Source organism: Echinops telfairi, unplaced genomic scaffold (assembly GCF_000313985.2).
Source record: "Echinops telfairi isolate 266 unplaced genomic scaffold, ASM31398v2 ScPeMD7_7467;HRSCAF=8505_1, whole genome shotgun sequence".
Classification (NCBI taxonomy): Eukaryota; Metazoa; Chordata; class Mammalia; order Afrosoricida; family Tenrecidae; genus Echinops; species Echinops telfairi.
The window spans coordinates 14,389,959-14,404,413 of record NW_022111368.1 but is presented as its reverse complement, the minus strand read 5'-3'; the positions used below and the strand labels follow the sequence as shown (position 1 = coordinate 14,404,413).

Sequence of the window (14,455 nt, the reverse complement as noted above, 5' to 3'; positions counted from 1 at the left end):
ATTGGAACTAAGGACAGAAAAAAACATGGGATATGATAACCCCCAAATTCTACCCTATGTCAGAAGACATAAAAAAAGAAGGGAATTAGGACAGACCTATCTTGTAGGTCCTTCCCAGTAAAGATACAAATCTTGTTCTTGTCCTCTCACATATTTTAGGTATATGCATTTCCAATTATGTTCCTTGCTGTGGCTGCACACCCTCAAACTATGAATTCATCCAGTTCACAATGAAGCCGGTTTCTGATACTTTTATTAAGTCTACACTGACGAAACCCACTTGCCTGTCAGTTCGTCCTACTGTGATGGCTTTCATGGTGCCGTGGTGCTATAAGTTACTCCACCAGGATTTCCATTAGCAGCAGGCTCACCCAGGATGAACAGCCTTCATTAGAGGCTCCAGATGAAGAACAGACTCAGTTCGCACCCATGGAATCGACCCCAACTCATGGCAACCCTGTAGAACAGTATAGAACTGGCCCGAGGGGGTTCTGAGATTGTAACTCCTTACTGGAATAGAAAATCTTCATCTTTTTGCCCAGAACGGTTGGTAGTCTCAAACTGCTGACCTTGTGGTTACCAAGCCCAGTGTAACCACTATGAAGCCAGAGCAGACTAGGAAGAAGGAAGCAGTGGTCCATGTCTGAGAGGTTAGCCACTGTAGACCTTATGAATCGCAGTGCACCATTGTCTGTTATGGTGTGGGAAGATGACTCCCTCAGGCTGGAAGGCACTGAAAACACAACTGGGGAAGAGGTACCTCCCCAAAGTCAGGTCAACTTGAATGACATGAATGGAGCAAAGCACTCGGGACCTTTATTTGCTGCTAGGGCACAACTCCAAATGAGAAGAAGCTGCTGCAAATATCCGTGAACAGTCATGGATATGGAATATCCCATGTATGAATCTAAGAAATTGGACGTCATCAGAGGTGAAGTGGAATGCATAAAGATTGATACCCTAGGCATTCCGGAGATGAAGTGGACTCGGGTTGCCATCTTGAATCAGAGCATCACATGGATTACAATGACAGAAACGACAAGTTCAAGAGGAATGGTGTTGCATTCATCACCTAACAGCATTTCAGGATGTATCTTGAAGTACAATGCTGCCTGTGATAGAATAATGTCTCTTAGGCCTACAATTATAATTCACACTTATCCACTAAAGTCAATGATGAAGAAATTAAAGGCTTCTAACTTTTTCAATCTGAAATTGAGCAAACATGCTATCAAGATGCATTGATAATTACTGGTCATTGGAAATTTGGAAACAAAGAAGAAGAAGCAATAGCGGGGAAATATGGCCTTAGTGATAGAAACCAAGCTGGAAAGCACATGATAGAATTTTGCAAGACCAATAATTTCTTGAATGCAAATATCTTTTCTCAACAACTTAAATGGTGACTATATATGTGAACCTTTCCAAAAGGAATCTATAGAAAAACAAATTGACTGTATCTGTAGGAAGAGAGGATGGAGAAGTTCGATATCATCAGCCAAAACAAGGCCAAGGGCGATTGTGATCTTCTATCGCTCATACCCAAGTTCAGGCTGAAGCTGAAAAAGATTAGTTACCTAAAACCAGAGGAGTTGTGGGATGACATCATACTTCAAGAAGTTAAAGGTCACCTAGAAGACAGGAAAGGAAAAAGAGTGGATGTCAGAAGAGACTTTGAAGATTGCTCTTGAATGTAGAGTAGCTAAAGCTAAAGTAAAGATGACATAAAAGAGCTGAGTGGGAAACTTCAAAAAACAGCTTGATAAGACATTGTAAAGACTTATAAGGAAAAGACCGAAGACTTGGAGTTAGAAAGCCAAAGAGGAAGAACATGCTCAGCATATCTCAAGCTAAAAGAACTGAAGAAAAAATTCAAGTCTCAAGATGCAATATTGAAGGATTCTATGAGCAAAATATTGAATGACGGAGTAAGGAGCAAAAGAGGCTGGGAGGAATACACGAAGACGCTGTACCAAAAAGAATCGGCAAGCATTTCAGGAGGTAACATGTACCAAGAACTGATGGTATTGAAAGAAGAAAACGAGGAACTGGTACCAAGGGCTCAAGTAGAAAGAAAATGTTTTGAGAATGATGATGACAACAGATGTACAAAGGTGCGTGACACAATGGATGGATGGATGGATTGTGATAAGAGTTGTATGAACACACAATACAATGATTTTTAAAAGAAAAAAAAGATTGGATATATATGAAAACAATAATGATTTATAATTTATCAAGGGGTTATGGTCAGGAGGGGTCGGGGGAGAAGAGGAGCTGATACCAAGGGCTCAAATAGAAAATGATAATGGCAACATATGTACAAATATGCCTCAACATATGTACAAATATGCTTGATACAGTTGATCTGTGGAATGTTATAAGAGCTGCAAGAGCCCCCAAAAAATGCTTAATAATTTTTTTAAAAGAAGAAGTCCAAGTTCCATTGAAGGCATTAGCAAAAAACAAGGCTCTAGGAATTGACAGAATGCCAGTCGAAGTGTTTCAGCAAACAAATGCAGCACTGGAAGCGCTCATTAGTCAGAACTGACTGGATGGCACCTAATAATAACAATTCTAGCAAAAAAAGTCTCCATTTCTCACTCTAAAAAAAGCCTAAATGTCCAGTAGTATTGCTTTGCACTAAAACACTAACGGCTGCTTGGGAAGGCAGATGATACCGTTCACTCTAATGAAGGTGACCACATCAAGCTGTTCTTAGCCATCAACTCTTCAGCATATTAGCTTGACCAGCTGGACTCCTAACGGGTTTCTCAAGGTCCACGGTCTCTTTGGGAGAAGACCACTGTCCTGCTGAAGGAAAGATGCTCACAGAAAGGGAGAATGGAGATGAGCTATAGACACCTTTAGGGTATTCATTGCCACGCAGTCAATTCCGGTTCGTAACAATCCTGTCAGCAGGGTAGAAGTTGCCAAGGGCTGTAAATCTTTACAGAAGCAGACTGCTGCGTTTTTTACCTTCTGTGGAGAGGCTGGTGGGTCCCAAACACCAACTTTTCAGTGAGCTGTGTTAACCACTGTGTTCTCCAGACTCCTTATCCGTAATCTGGGCGTTGGTTTCACCATGGCTGTCTCTGCTAATGTCCTCTTTCTCTTTATATTGTTGCTATGTGCCTCTGCTGCTCTTTCCCCTGGGTCCCTTTCTAGTGGCCATCCACCTTTCCGTCCCCATCTCACCTCGGTCTTGCTCTCTCTAGCTCTCACACCTCCTTTCCACAGGACCCTATAATTGGTTTCTGAGGTGCAGGCATTGGTGAAAGGGATCCTGGGTATTCTTTTCCTCATTAACTTCCTGTCTGACAGTAGGCCCTGGAAGTTCACCTTGCCTTCTTGCTTTATACTTTTTGTATTTTTCCTCCATGTCTTTCTTTCTTTCTTTTTTTTTGCACACCCCTCCCCCACCCCCCTCCATGTCTTTCTACTTGTGCATTTATACCAAAGAAGTTAAATGGGTTATTCAAATATTTATGCATCCAAAATTCTAAATAAGTGGAGTAGGGTTGGATTGGTTTGGGTTCCTTGATGCAGCCAGAAATTTTAAATGTCTTTACACTTAGCTTAATATATTTTCATACATCTTAAAAGTTATTTCATTGAACAAATAAAACCACACTCAGAAATCAAGTGCACTGCCATAGTGTGGATTCTGACTCATAGTGAGCCCTTTAGAACAGAGTAGAGCTGTCCCTGTGGGTTGTCAAGACTGTGAATCTTTACAGGAGTAGAAAGTCTCATCTTTCTCCCATAGAGCAGCTGTTAGATTCGAAATTCAGACCTTAAGGTTAGCATCCCAATGCATAACTCACTACACCACCAGGACTCCTAGAAACAAATGATAAGAACATGAATTTTTGAGCACTGATGGTATCGTAAATCGACACACTTTTCCACTGGAGATTCTTTGCAGCCATAATCAATAGCCTAAGGACAGGGTGAGGAGCTCCTTGGGTGAAGATGGAAGGCTGTTTTTCCATGTCAAATACCTGAGTGGATAATAAACCAAAAGCAACAATTTAAAAAAAACTTTTCTTAAGGCTTTAATCAAATCATAATGAAAAGTTTTAGAAGACTTGACAATACTCACCAGTCTCCTTTTTCTCTCTTCTGTTTTTGTTGTGTGTGTGTGTCCATGTGCTTGTGTATATGGTGGGCTCCAAATTTTCCAGGATGAAATTTTGACCGTGATCAGAAGAGTTGATGATAACTGGGCAGAAGGAATGCTGGGAGACAAGATTGGGATATTCCCTCTCCTGTATGTGGAGGTAAGGTCATATAGCTGCTGGACTCACTTCCATTTTGCCATTGCTGCTTGTTTCACCAGCTCAGATCAGGCCTGATCTGAAGGCCCCTTTCTAAGAGAGAAAGAGGTAGTCCCTTAACCACCTGAACCAGGTAGCTGCAGTATGTGATTCTGGGCTCAAACTACCATGTTCATGCACTGAGCACTGCCTTCACCAGGGCTTTGTCGCTGACCTTACCATGCATCATCTCCCTGTGTGGGAATGAAGGCCAGGTGTCCATACTGAACCTTCTCCACTTTCTCCCCAGGAACCTGGGGGCCCAGTTACAATGACATTTGTTTTCCAAAGCGCTCTCAAACACTGCTCTCCTCCATCCTCCTGCCTCCCAATCCAGAAGAAACAAGTCCATACCCAAAGGCAGCATTTTCCCTGGACACTGAATCCAAACCCTGCTCTGTTCCCTAAAGGAAATATTTTTGGACCATTTACAAGGCCCTTTTTGGAAGCTGGATTGTTGGGTAGCCAATCCAACTGAGAGTCATTAAAGAGAAGAAGATTTGAGCAAATGGTTGAAGCTGATTTGAAGCCTGCCAACTTCATATCTCCTCTTTATAACTAACAGCCACTAGGTTTCTAGGTGGTAACTTTGGGCAATTGTTGGGCCGGATGCATCTTAGAACTTTTAACTTTCACGTACCTGCTGACCCTGGTAGTTGCATGTGTGTAAGAGTGTCCATTACTTTTGCATTCACCACTTGACAACGCAAGTGCATGAGCTTCACCATGTTAGGTCACATGCCTTTGTCTTATAATTGCTGGAGTTGTTCCATTAATAGCAGTGTCAGCTAACGGGTACTGGGTGTGTACCATGCACCAAATTCTAAAGACTCATTTAATTTCTCAATAGCACTTAGATATAAAGCTATTGAGGGCTCCACTTTACAGATGAGGAATAAGAGGCCCAGAAAGGTTCGGTAGCTTTCCCAAGGTCACAAAGCTGATCAGTGGCAGAACTGAGATTTGAAAGTAGGTGACTTGGCTCTGGACAAGAGTCCACTTTCCTTGGCCCTCAGTGACCTGCCCCCATCTCTTCTCTAATACACTGCAGTTCACGTCCGCGTAGTAGGAAGCTCCATGCTGCCTGCCTGTCTGCCTCCTTGCCTCCTGCTTAATGCTAAGTCTAAAAGTAGCAGAGCAAGAGCAGGAGGTATATGTGACCCGACCAACTTGGCCCTGTGGCCCACCTACCCAACAGCAGTTAGATGCCCGGTGATGTTTATTAAAAGCATCCATTGCTAGGATTCTATAAGGCTCTTGGTAGAAGCTTCTTTATGGTAGTCCAAATTAGAAACAACTCAAGCTTAATATCAGTAATGGAATGGATGCATAAATCATGCTGTTTGCATACAGGAGAGTCCTACCCAGCAATGAGCATAACGTGTAGACCCGAGCGGTGCTCATAGACACATGTGTGCACGAAAGAAGCCAGACACTAAAGAGCACGCACTGAATGCGGAGGAGGAAGAGGAGGAGGAGGAGGAGGTAGGAAGAAGAAGAAGGAGACAGAGAGGAAGATGAAAGAGGAGGAGGAGGAGGAGGGAGAAGGAGGAGGAAAAGTTGCTCAAAACAGACAGAACGCTCCTGTGGTGAAAGGCACCAAGCCAGGCTGACGTGGGGCCCCTGGGCTGGAAGAGGGAACCTTTGGGGTGCTGGATATGTTTTATATCTTGATGTTGGGGATGATCACACCTATGGATGTTGTACACTTAAAATGTGTGTGTGTGTGTGTGTGTGTGTGTGTGTGTGTGTGTTTAAATTGCTCTTTAAAAAGCTAAAGCCATCTAACAGGGAACCCTGGTACAGGTAAAAGTAGCCCATCTCCCCCTGAAGGCGGTTCTACCCCACACCTCACAGAAGAGACTCTTAGGCCTCACCTAGGCGGCCAAGAGCTCTGTAATGGGGCTGTAGAACCAATCCACACAGCAGTTTGTATTTGGGGGACCCATAGACAGATCCCAAGGTCAAACTGGTGGGTTTGGCCACTTCTGTGTTTGGTCACCTAGGCCTGATGGCATAATGACTGGGGAAGTTGGGCTAGAATACTGCCCCTTCTGGGGGTGTGAAGATTTTGCTTCTCCAGTGGCACGCCATGCCCCACCCCTCGCTCACAGGGCCTGTCTTCGCTTCTGGATGGACACACACTCCTCTGTCCTTTCACATTTCTCCGTGGTAGGCACGCCCGCAAGTTCAGGGACACTTCTCTTGTCATCAGCAGCAATGTCAGAGCTAGGTCCAAAGCGACCTTATGGCAAGGGCTCCCCTCTTTTCCCCTCTGTCCATTCCTGGCACCTGGTAACACCCCAGCAGCCTTATGGAATGCAAGACCCCACTTGATTGCTCTTGGAGACTTGCTGCCCAAAGCCACTTGCTGGCTGAGATCTTCCGAAACCAGCTGTGGGCACCTCAGTGCTCAGCAACCACTGAAGACAAAAACAAGCAAACAAACAAACTGCCTTCGAGTCCGTTATGGCTCACAGCGACCCTACAGGACAGAGTGAAACTGTCCCTTTGTGTTTCTGAGGCTGCACATATTTATGGGAGCAAAAGAACCTCATCTTTCTCCACTGGAGAGACTGGTGGATTTGAACTGCTGACCTTGTGGTTATCAGGTCAACACATAACCCACTATATACCAGGGCTCCTAAAGACAAAGAAATCCCAAAAGGCTCTTTTCTGAGACTGTGTCATGTTCTTTACAGTCTAATTCCCTCTTGAATTGCTTGAGGTAAGAGGTGTACATTCACAAGTCCATTATTTCCACTCCATACATCCACTTAAGTGAGGATCTGCTGGATCATGAACTTAACATTGAGTCCAGCCGACCGTCCCTAAAGGAGCCTTGTCTATGTGGCCTGGCAAAGGTTGGACTGCCAACCAAAGGGTCAGCAGTTTGAACCCACCAGCCTCTCAGTGGGAAAACTGTAGCGGTCTAAATCCATACAGTTTTATGGCCATGGAAATCCTGTGGGGGCATTTCTACTCTGCCCTACAAGGTCTCTAAGCATCAGAATCCACTCGGCAGCAAAGGGTTGGGTTTGCGTTTGGTCTTCACTCTGGGAGACCAACCAACATTTGAGACTGAACTCCCATTCACTAACATCAAGTCGATTCTGATTCACGTTTCCAGACATTGACATCTAGCCCATGTCAGTTCCCCAAGGACGCTCCTATTTGTACCATTTTGTCTCCCTATGCCCACCAGGTTAAGCCCAGAGTGAAGAAATAACCAGTGTTTGTAGAACAGGGTAGAACTGCTCCTAGGAGTTTATGAGACTGTAACTCTACAGGCGTAGAAAGCCTCATTGTTCTCCTGGGGAGCTGGGGGTGGTTTTGAACTGCTGTCCTTGGCGCTAGCAGCGCACTGCATAACCTAATACTCCACCAGGACTCCTGCATTCGATTCAGTCAGGAGATAAACTTTTTTCCCAGGATTAGTTTTACAGCCCAGACGGGCATTCCAGGCAAGAGTATGTTGGACCCCTGTTTCTTGCTGTTGTTCCATCAGACATTCCAACATGGGAAACAACTTTCCCTCCGGAGCATGGTTTATCGCCCTGGGAGATGAGCTTGGAGTTTATGGAGAAGTGCAGCCAAATATGTTGACCTTTAATTGGTGGCAGACCTTAAGGAACACCCCTCACTAAGTTGACTTACAAAGAAGGTCCCTCATCTGGGAGGAAGCCGCTCTATTAGAGAACAGCTTGCTCTCAGAGGTTTCAGTTCCAGACATAATTGGAAGTGATGGTGCAGCGTGCTCAGACTTTCTAAGCACTGGGCCCATTCCATGGAAAACACAGGGTGTTTGCAGGCGGAAGACCTGGCTCATGGCTCTCTTAGCCTAGGGTTCCCCATTGTTCCAAAGCAGATCATGATGCTTAACCAACATGCAGTCTTGAAGAAATAAATGAGAAAGCGCTCATGAAGGGCAGACCTCTACAAACACTGGCTATTTCTTCACTCTGGGCTTAACCTGGTGGGCATAGGGAGACAAAATGGTACAAATAGGAGCGTCCTTGGGGAGCTGACATGGGCTAGATGTCAATGTCTGGAAACTTGTCTCCAGCAATATTTCTACTTCTGGATAGAGTATACAAATACCTCGCCGCCGCCACCCATGTTGTCCACCCCTCCCCACCAGGTGTCCATAGAGTAAAGGCATCCATGATGCTGACTGCCAGAGTAGTTCTTCATTGGTCCCAAAAATCTGTCTTTATCTTGCTCAGCCCAAGAACTTGGCTCACCTTGCATGTGTGACTTTTCTCTTCTGAATCCTTTAACATTTCTTATTCCATTTCCAGGTCCTCTTCCTGGTCCTCTTACCCATAGCCTCCTGTCCTTTGCTCCCCACCAGTAATGGTGAAGTGGCCACACTCCAGCTGCGCTCATCAAAGCTGGACTAGGGGAAGTCCCACTAATATGCGTTGATTCATTGAGATCAGTACCTGTGCAGAGTCTGCTCCTGGGCTGAGCCAGAACTGGTATCTACTCATCACAGAGAGAAGACCGAGCACCCACCAAACCCACTGCCATCAAGGGGTTTCTGAGCCTGTGAATTTGTAAGAGAGAGCACATAGCTTCACCTTTCTCCTGTGGAGCTTTGAAACACCTGCCTATGCCATTAGCAGTCCAGTGCTAACACACCAGTGCCACCAGGGCTCCTTAGGACTTGTAAACCACAGCTCCTGACCTAGTGGATGGGGGAAGGAAGACTCAGACCCCAAACATGTAGGTTTAGCCTTCCCTCTGTTTCTTTCATCCTTTGAGGGAGCAGGATAATTTGTCATCATTTTGATTTTTCGGCAGGCACTTGTTCTAATGGAAATGAGATGGATTCAATCTGAAATAAATTACTCGGGCTCAGGAGGGGCAGGAGAGCACTCCGCCCTAATCAGGAGAGGGCTGTCAGGGCTGATTGCAGTATTGAAAACGAGCATTGCGGGAGGCACGTGAAGCTGCTCCATCCTTTTGACTGAGTCCTGGGCCTGGCCCTTTAGCAGGGACCATGCCAACTTTGAAAGCAGCACGTGCGCCTGTATAAAAGGACCTGCCAAGTGAAGCGCTCTCTCCTTTGGATGCTCCCTGAGCCTTGTCTCTAGGACCTGCGTGCTTGGTGCCTGCCCTGGCTGCTCTTCAGAGGTCTCTGGAGCACAGGGCCGTTCCTCAGAGGTGATGGGAACCCCAGGCAGGGTCACAAGGAGGATGCAGGGAAAGCTTGGGCTGTGGAGCTGGGCTGCACTGGACCGAGACCCGCGCCTCTGTGAGTCCTCCATCAGGCCAGGTCACCAACAAGTTCCTCCTGGGGTCCTTGTGAGGGCGAAAGAAACGAACAGAGCAATTCCATATCAGTAATGTTGTTGTTGTGTGCTGGCAGGCCAGTGGCATCTCATAGTACCAGCATGTGATTGTGCAACTTGTAGAGGTCTTCTCTTTTATATATATATATTTAATTTATTTATTTTGTTGTTTTGGAGAAAAGACTCGTATCAAAATGTAGACCAGCGGGCTCATTTCTCCCAGTACCGGTCCGTGACAGGGATGGCCGGTGGTGAGAGTTCTGTCGTCATTCTGGTCCTCCTTTTCTGAGTCGTTCCTTCCCCATGGACATAAGTCAAGATGAACAGCCCCATAATAGAAACTCCTTCCCAGTAGACAGAAACCAACGAAACCAACAAAGGTGGGTGTGGCCATGCTGGTGCCTGCAGTTTCCATACATGATAAGTGAGTAGCGACTCCTTTGTCCAAAGAGGTATTTAGTGAAGATTTCCTGTTAGCCCTTAGCCTTTCACTCATTTGACCCTATATGGCCAAGTAGTCTCTCACAGATCCTCATTTCAGCTCCTAAGCTGGAGGGTGGCTTGCTGAAGGCAGGCAGAGATGTTATTTCTATTTCTAGGAATACAGGCAAAGACCTGCCTTCGTTGGCTGCACAGGGTTTAGTTTACTGCTGGCTGTTGAATAATGACCGCAGACATGCCGCATGATATTCAAGGGGGAAGCGGTCCAAGTTAGAGCGTGGAGGAAAGTGGTGCATCAAGGGTGGCCGTGGAAATCAATAGCAAAGGGAGAGCACCTGAGGCCAGGGCTAAGTTCCACTATTTCTGTGGGTGTCATGGCTGGTGACCTGGAGCGTGTCATTGAGGAAGGCAAGTTTGCAAACTCTCTTGACTTCGTGAAGGAAACCATTATATAGGGACCCCAAATCCAGATCCTAAAGACCTTACTAGGCAGGACGTATTATGGAAATTAATGATAAGCTGTGATCAACACAAAGGTCAAGGTTCTACCATGACATTAAAAAAACATATTGTTCAAATAGAACTGCCATTGAATCAATGCTGACTCACAGCGACCCTCTGTGGGTTTCCAAGACTGTATCAATTTACAGGAGTAGAAAGCCCAGTCTTTCGCCCATGGAGCTGCTGGTGGTTTCGAACTGCAACCATGCAGATCGAAGCCCAGCATATAAGCACTACACCACTAAGGCTCCTTGTTAAAATAGAGTGATGGTAAAGCCTGAATCACTTATTTTAATGAAATTAATAAGAGTAACACATACATACAGACAACCCTTGAAACTAGATCATCTTTCATCCTTGAACCAAAACATCCCCTTGTCTCCTCAAAACCAAATCATATTTCAGCTTAACTTGTCATAAAACGTCTGCCTTGAACACTGTGCTCCTTGAAGATCTGTGTGGGAGCAAATGGATAATAGCCCCTGGAAAGGTTAGATAAGCACCTGAGGGAGCAGTGAGGGTATGTGAACCGGGGGTGGGGAGTGGGGAGTGGGGCTAGAACGGCTCAGAAAAGGGGCATGAGAGTGGCTGCCCAACTCTGGAAATGGAATCCATGTCACTGAGGGGCACCGAGAGAAAGTTTGCATTGGCATGTTTGTACTTTGTACATGTGTATGCATGTGAATGTAGATGTATGCATGACTCACGTGTACCTTCACTTGCCCACGTGTATGTATGTGTGCAACTCCTACATGCACACAGAGACACTTTCTCTCGGACCTTGAGAAACAACTGTCATCTATCAGCTAAGCCGAAAAGTGGGTGGGTCTTGGGGGTGGGAGAGGATGTCCTTCACAGCTTCCCTGACTCTGTCCATGGGGACACCGGCCCAGTCGTGGTTGCATTTGAGCCTGAGCCTGTGGAATGGTGACAGGCAGAGAAATGAGCGGAGGGTTTGAGACACGCATCGCAGGCAGTTAGCACGTGCTTCTCCTGGGGATCCGTTACAGAGAGGAGAGGAGAGTCGTGAGTATTTTGCTCTGTTTGGATCTGGCTGTGGGAGAAAAGAGCACTAGCTAGTCCCTAAGGGAAGGTCTCATTATCATCACATACTTGATGAGAGCTGTAAGTCTTCCAAGTATTTCGCATGACGGGTCTGTTTATTTGAACCACTTTGCAGTGAGGGATATGGATGAGAAATTTTTGTCCCTGTTTGGCTGTGAATAAGGTGTCTTGGTGGCCCTGCCAGGTAAGCGTTGGATTGCTGACCACAAGGTCAGCAGTGTAAGCCCACCTGTCACTCTCCTGGAGGGAGAGGAGGCTGTCTGTAAAGATTTACAGGTTTGGAAGCGCTATGCAGGCTCCACATAAGTCAGAATCAACACGATGGCAGTGGGGGGTGGGTTTGTTTTCTCAGCGTGCAGTGGGGAGGGGGTTCTTGAGTTTGGCTGATCAGAAACGGGAAGTCAGAAAGGTGATGGAGCCCTGCCGGGCGCTGGGTCCTCTCAGGGAAGTAATGGCCTCACCCCAGTGCTGGGTTCTTTCTGTCGCATACAGGCAGCCAAGCACGGACCGTGGGGGAAGGGTGACTCGCTTTACTCCCAAAGGAGTGGCTTGGCTCCATTGGGATGATGGCATGCCTTGGTGCTCTTCTGGAAATAAAACATTTTCCCAGCAAACTTCTCTTCTGAGCCTCAGGTAATGTGGGAAGACAGTGTTTTGCTCAGTGAGTGCGTGCACCTACAGGGACAAAGTGGGGCTAGGATGGAGTTGGCGGAAGCCTGTGATGCACAAACGGTCCAATCTTGTGCATGCATGTAGAAAGCAGTGCTGACATTGACAACAGAAATAGACTCCTGCTCCTTGTTTCAGAACATTGTTAGCATGTATGCAGATTTCCCATCGTCAACATTGTTCACTTGAAGACTTCAGGGCACCTTGTCCTCGCTACTCTCCACGCGCCATGGCTGTGTGTTTTACCTCCTCCTGATGTTCGTTCTGTTCAGGCAACACCTGCAGGTGAGCAGCTCGGATGGAGAGGTCATGTGTCCGTTGTGCCAACTTCCTCCAGAGTTTGAGCTGGAAGCTCAGGAAGGACACTGTTTTTTGGTTGTTGTTGTTGTTGTTTTGTTCTTTAAGGAAACTTTTGTTTGATCTCAAATCGGAGCTTCGATTTGTGCTACTCCTCCTAGGGGGTACTCCCCAAATCAATTGCCCTCGAACTGACTCTGACCCCCTGGCGTGAGAAGAGAATAATGCTGAACAGTGTTTTCAATGTCTGATTTTTTTTTTTAACATTTTATTAGGGGCTCATACAACTGTTATCCCAATCCATACACACATCAATTATGTAAAGCGCATTTGTACATCGTTTCTCAAAACATATTCTCTCCATTTAAACCCCCGACATTAGGTCCTCATTTTTCCCCTCCCTCCCCGCTCCCCCCTCCCGCATGAGCCCCTGTTAGTTTATAAATGGGTATTTTGTCATATCTTGCCCTGTCCGACGTCTCCCTTCATCCACTTTTCAGTTGTCTGTCCCCCAGGGAGGAGGTCACACACAGTTCCATGTAATCGGTTCCCTCTTTCCTACCCATTCTCCCTTTACCCTCCCTGTTTTGCCACTCACACCACTGGTTCTGTAGGGCTCATCCGTCCTGGATTCCCTGTATTTTCAGTTCCTATCTGTACCAGTGTACATCCTCTGATCTAGCCAGACTTGCTCAATGTCTGATTTTTTTGAAGTAAATCATCAAGCCTTACTCTGCAGTACCTCTGGGTGGCCTTGAACCTCCGACCTTTTGGTTAATTGCTGAGCTCATTAACCATTTCCACCACCTAGGGACTCCCACATCTCCCCAATCCTCATCTAACCTGGACTTTAACCACTGATTCCTGAAAAAAACAAACAAAAAAAAAAAAACCTGTGCAGTGTGGTGCCATCCCTACAGAATTAAGGGAATCCTCTGGGTCCCCATTACACGCTGTACTTTCCTCAGCCTTAGTATTTAGTTCAACTTCTACTGATCCATCTCCTGCTCTGTCCACTCAGACTGTGAGCTTCCTGCAGGGTGAACTTGGTCTTGTCATCCTTTATATCCCCAGTGTGCAGATCCATGCCTGGTCCTCAGAGGCATGCTGCTCATTGATCCACCGGTCAGTGAGACATTTCACTGAGTACTAGGAGTGCATGCCCCTGCAAGGGAGCCTGGGGAATGTAGTCCAGCTGTCTTCCCAGGAGGAAAAGGAGCCCATGCTGGTGAATGAACAGGAAGCTGATCTCTGCCCCCAGGAGCCGGAGACACACTAGGACTCCTCAGAACAGAAGGCACCAGCCTATTTAGAGCCTCCAGTTTGTTTTATTCAGTATGTTTCATTAGAGCAGAGAAAGGAAGGATGTTAAAGCAAGTCTTATTCAGAGGAAGCCTAAAAGGGTGTAGATCCAGCCCTGGCACTCAGTAAATTGTCTCTTTGATGAGTGGATCAATGAGTGCAGGCCACTGAGAGCTTGCTTTGGTGATAGTGTTTGTGGACACCAGTGAGCATGCAGAGATAAAGCCTGCCGGCCCCTTATGCATGGATCACAATGGCCCACTACAAGGACAGCAGGGCCGGCTTTGAACATGCACTTGGGCCCAGAGGGACTGATTATGTGCAGATGCTAAAGAAGCGTTGCTCTGTTTTTTACGCAGGCTGGCACGGCTTCCAGACTGAAGGTGGTAAAACTTCTCTTTCTCACTTGGAGGCCATAGCTTAGCCTTGATCTAACCTCAACAAGCAGTGCAGTTTGTATGCATTCCCTTGTTTGGGGCTCTTACATTTAAGCATGCAACTAAGACATTGACCCTGCGTATGTCTTTGAGATGTGGGCAAATGAGACCATTGACATGGGGTGGC

General features: G+C 46.3%; 1 protein-coding gene across 1 annotated transcript in view; it reads left to right on the top strand.

Moving 5' to 3' along the window:
- SH3RF3 (SH3 domain containing ring finger 3) overlaps positions 1-14,455 on the top strand; it is a gene marked incomplete at its 5' end in the record, with an annotated part of 526,008 nt that overhangs the window by 331,385 nt on the left and 180,168 nt on the right. Inside the window, one exon of the mRNA XM_045283818.1 lies at positions 4,188-4,283. Within this exon, the coding sequence (XP_045139753.1) occupies positions 4,188-4,283 (96 nt within the window). The remainder of the gene's footprint in view (positions 1-4,187; positions 4,284-14,455) is intronic.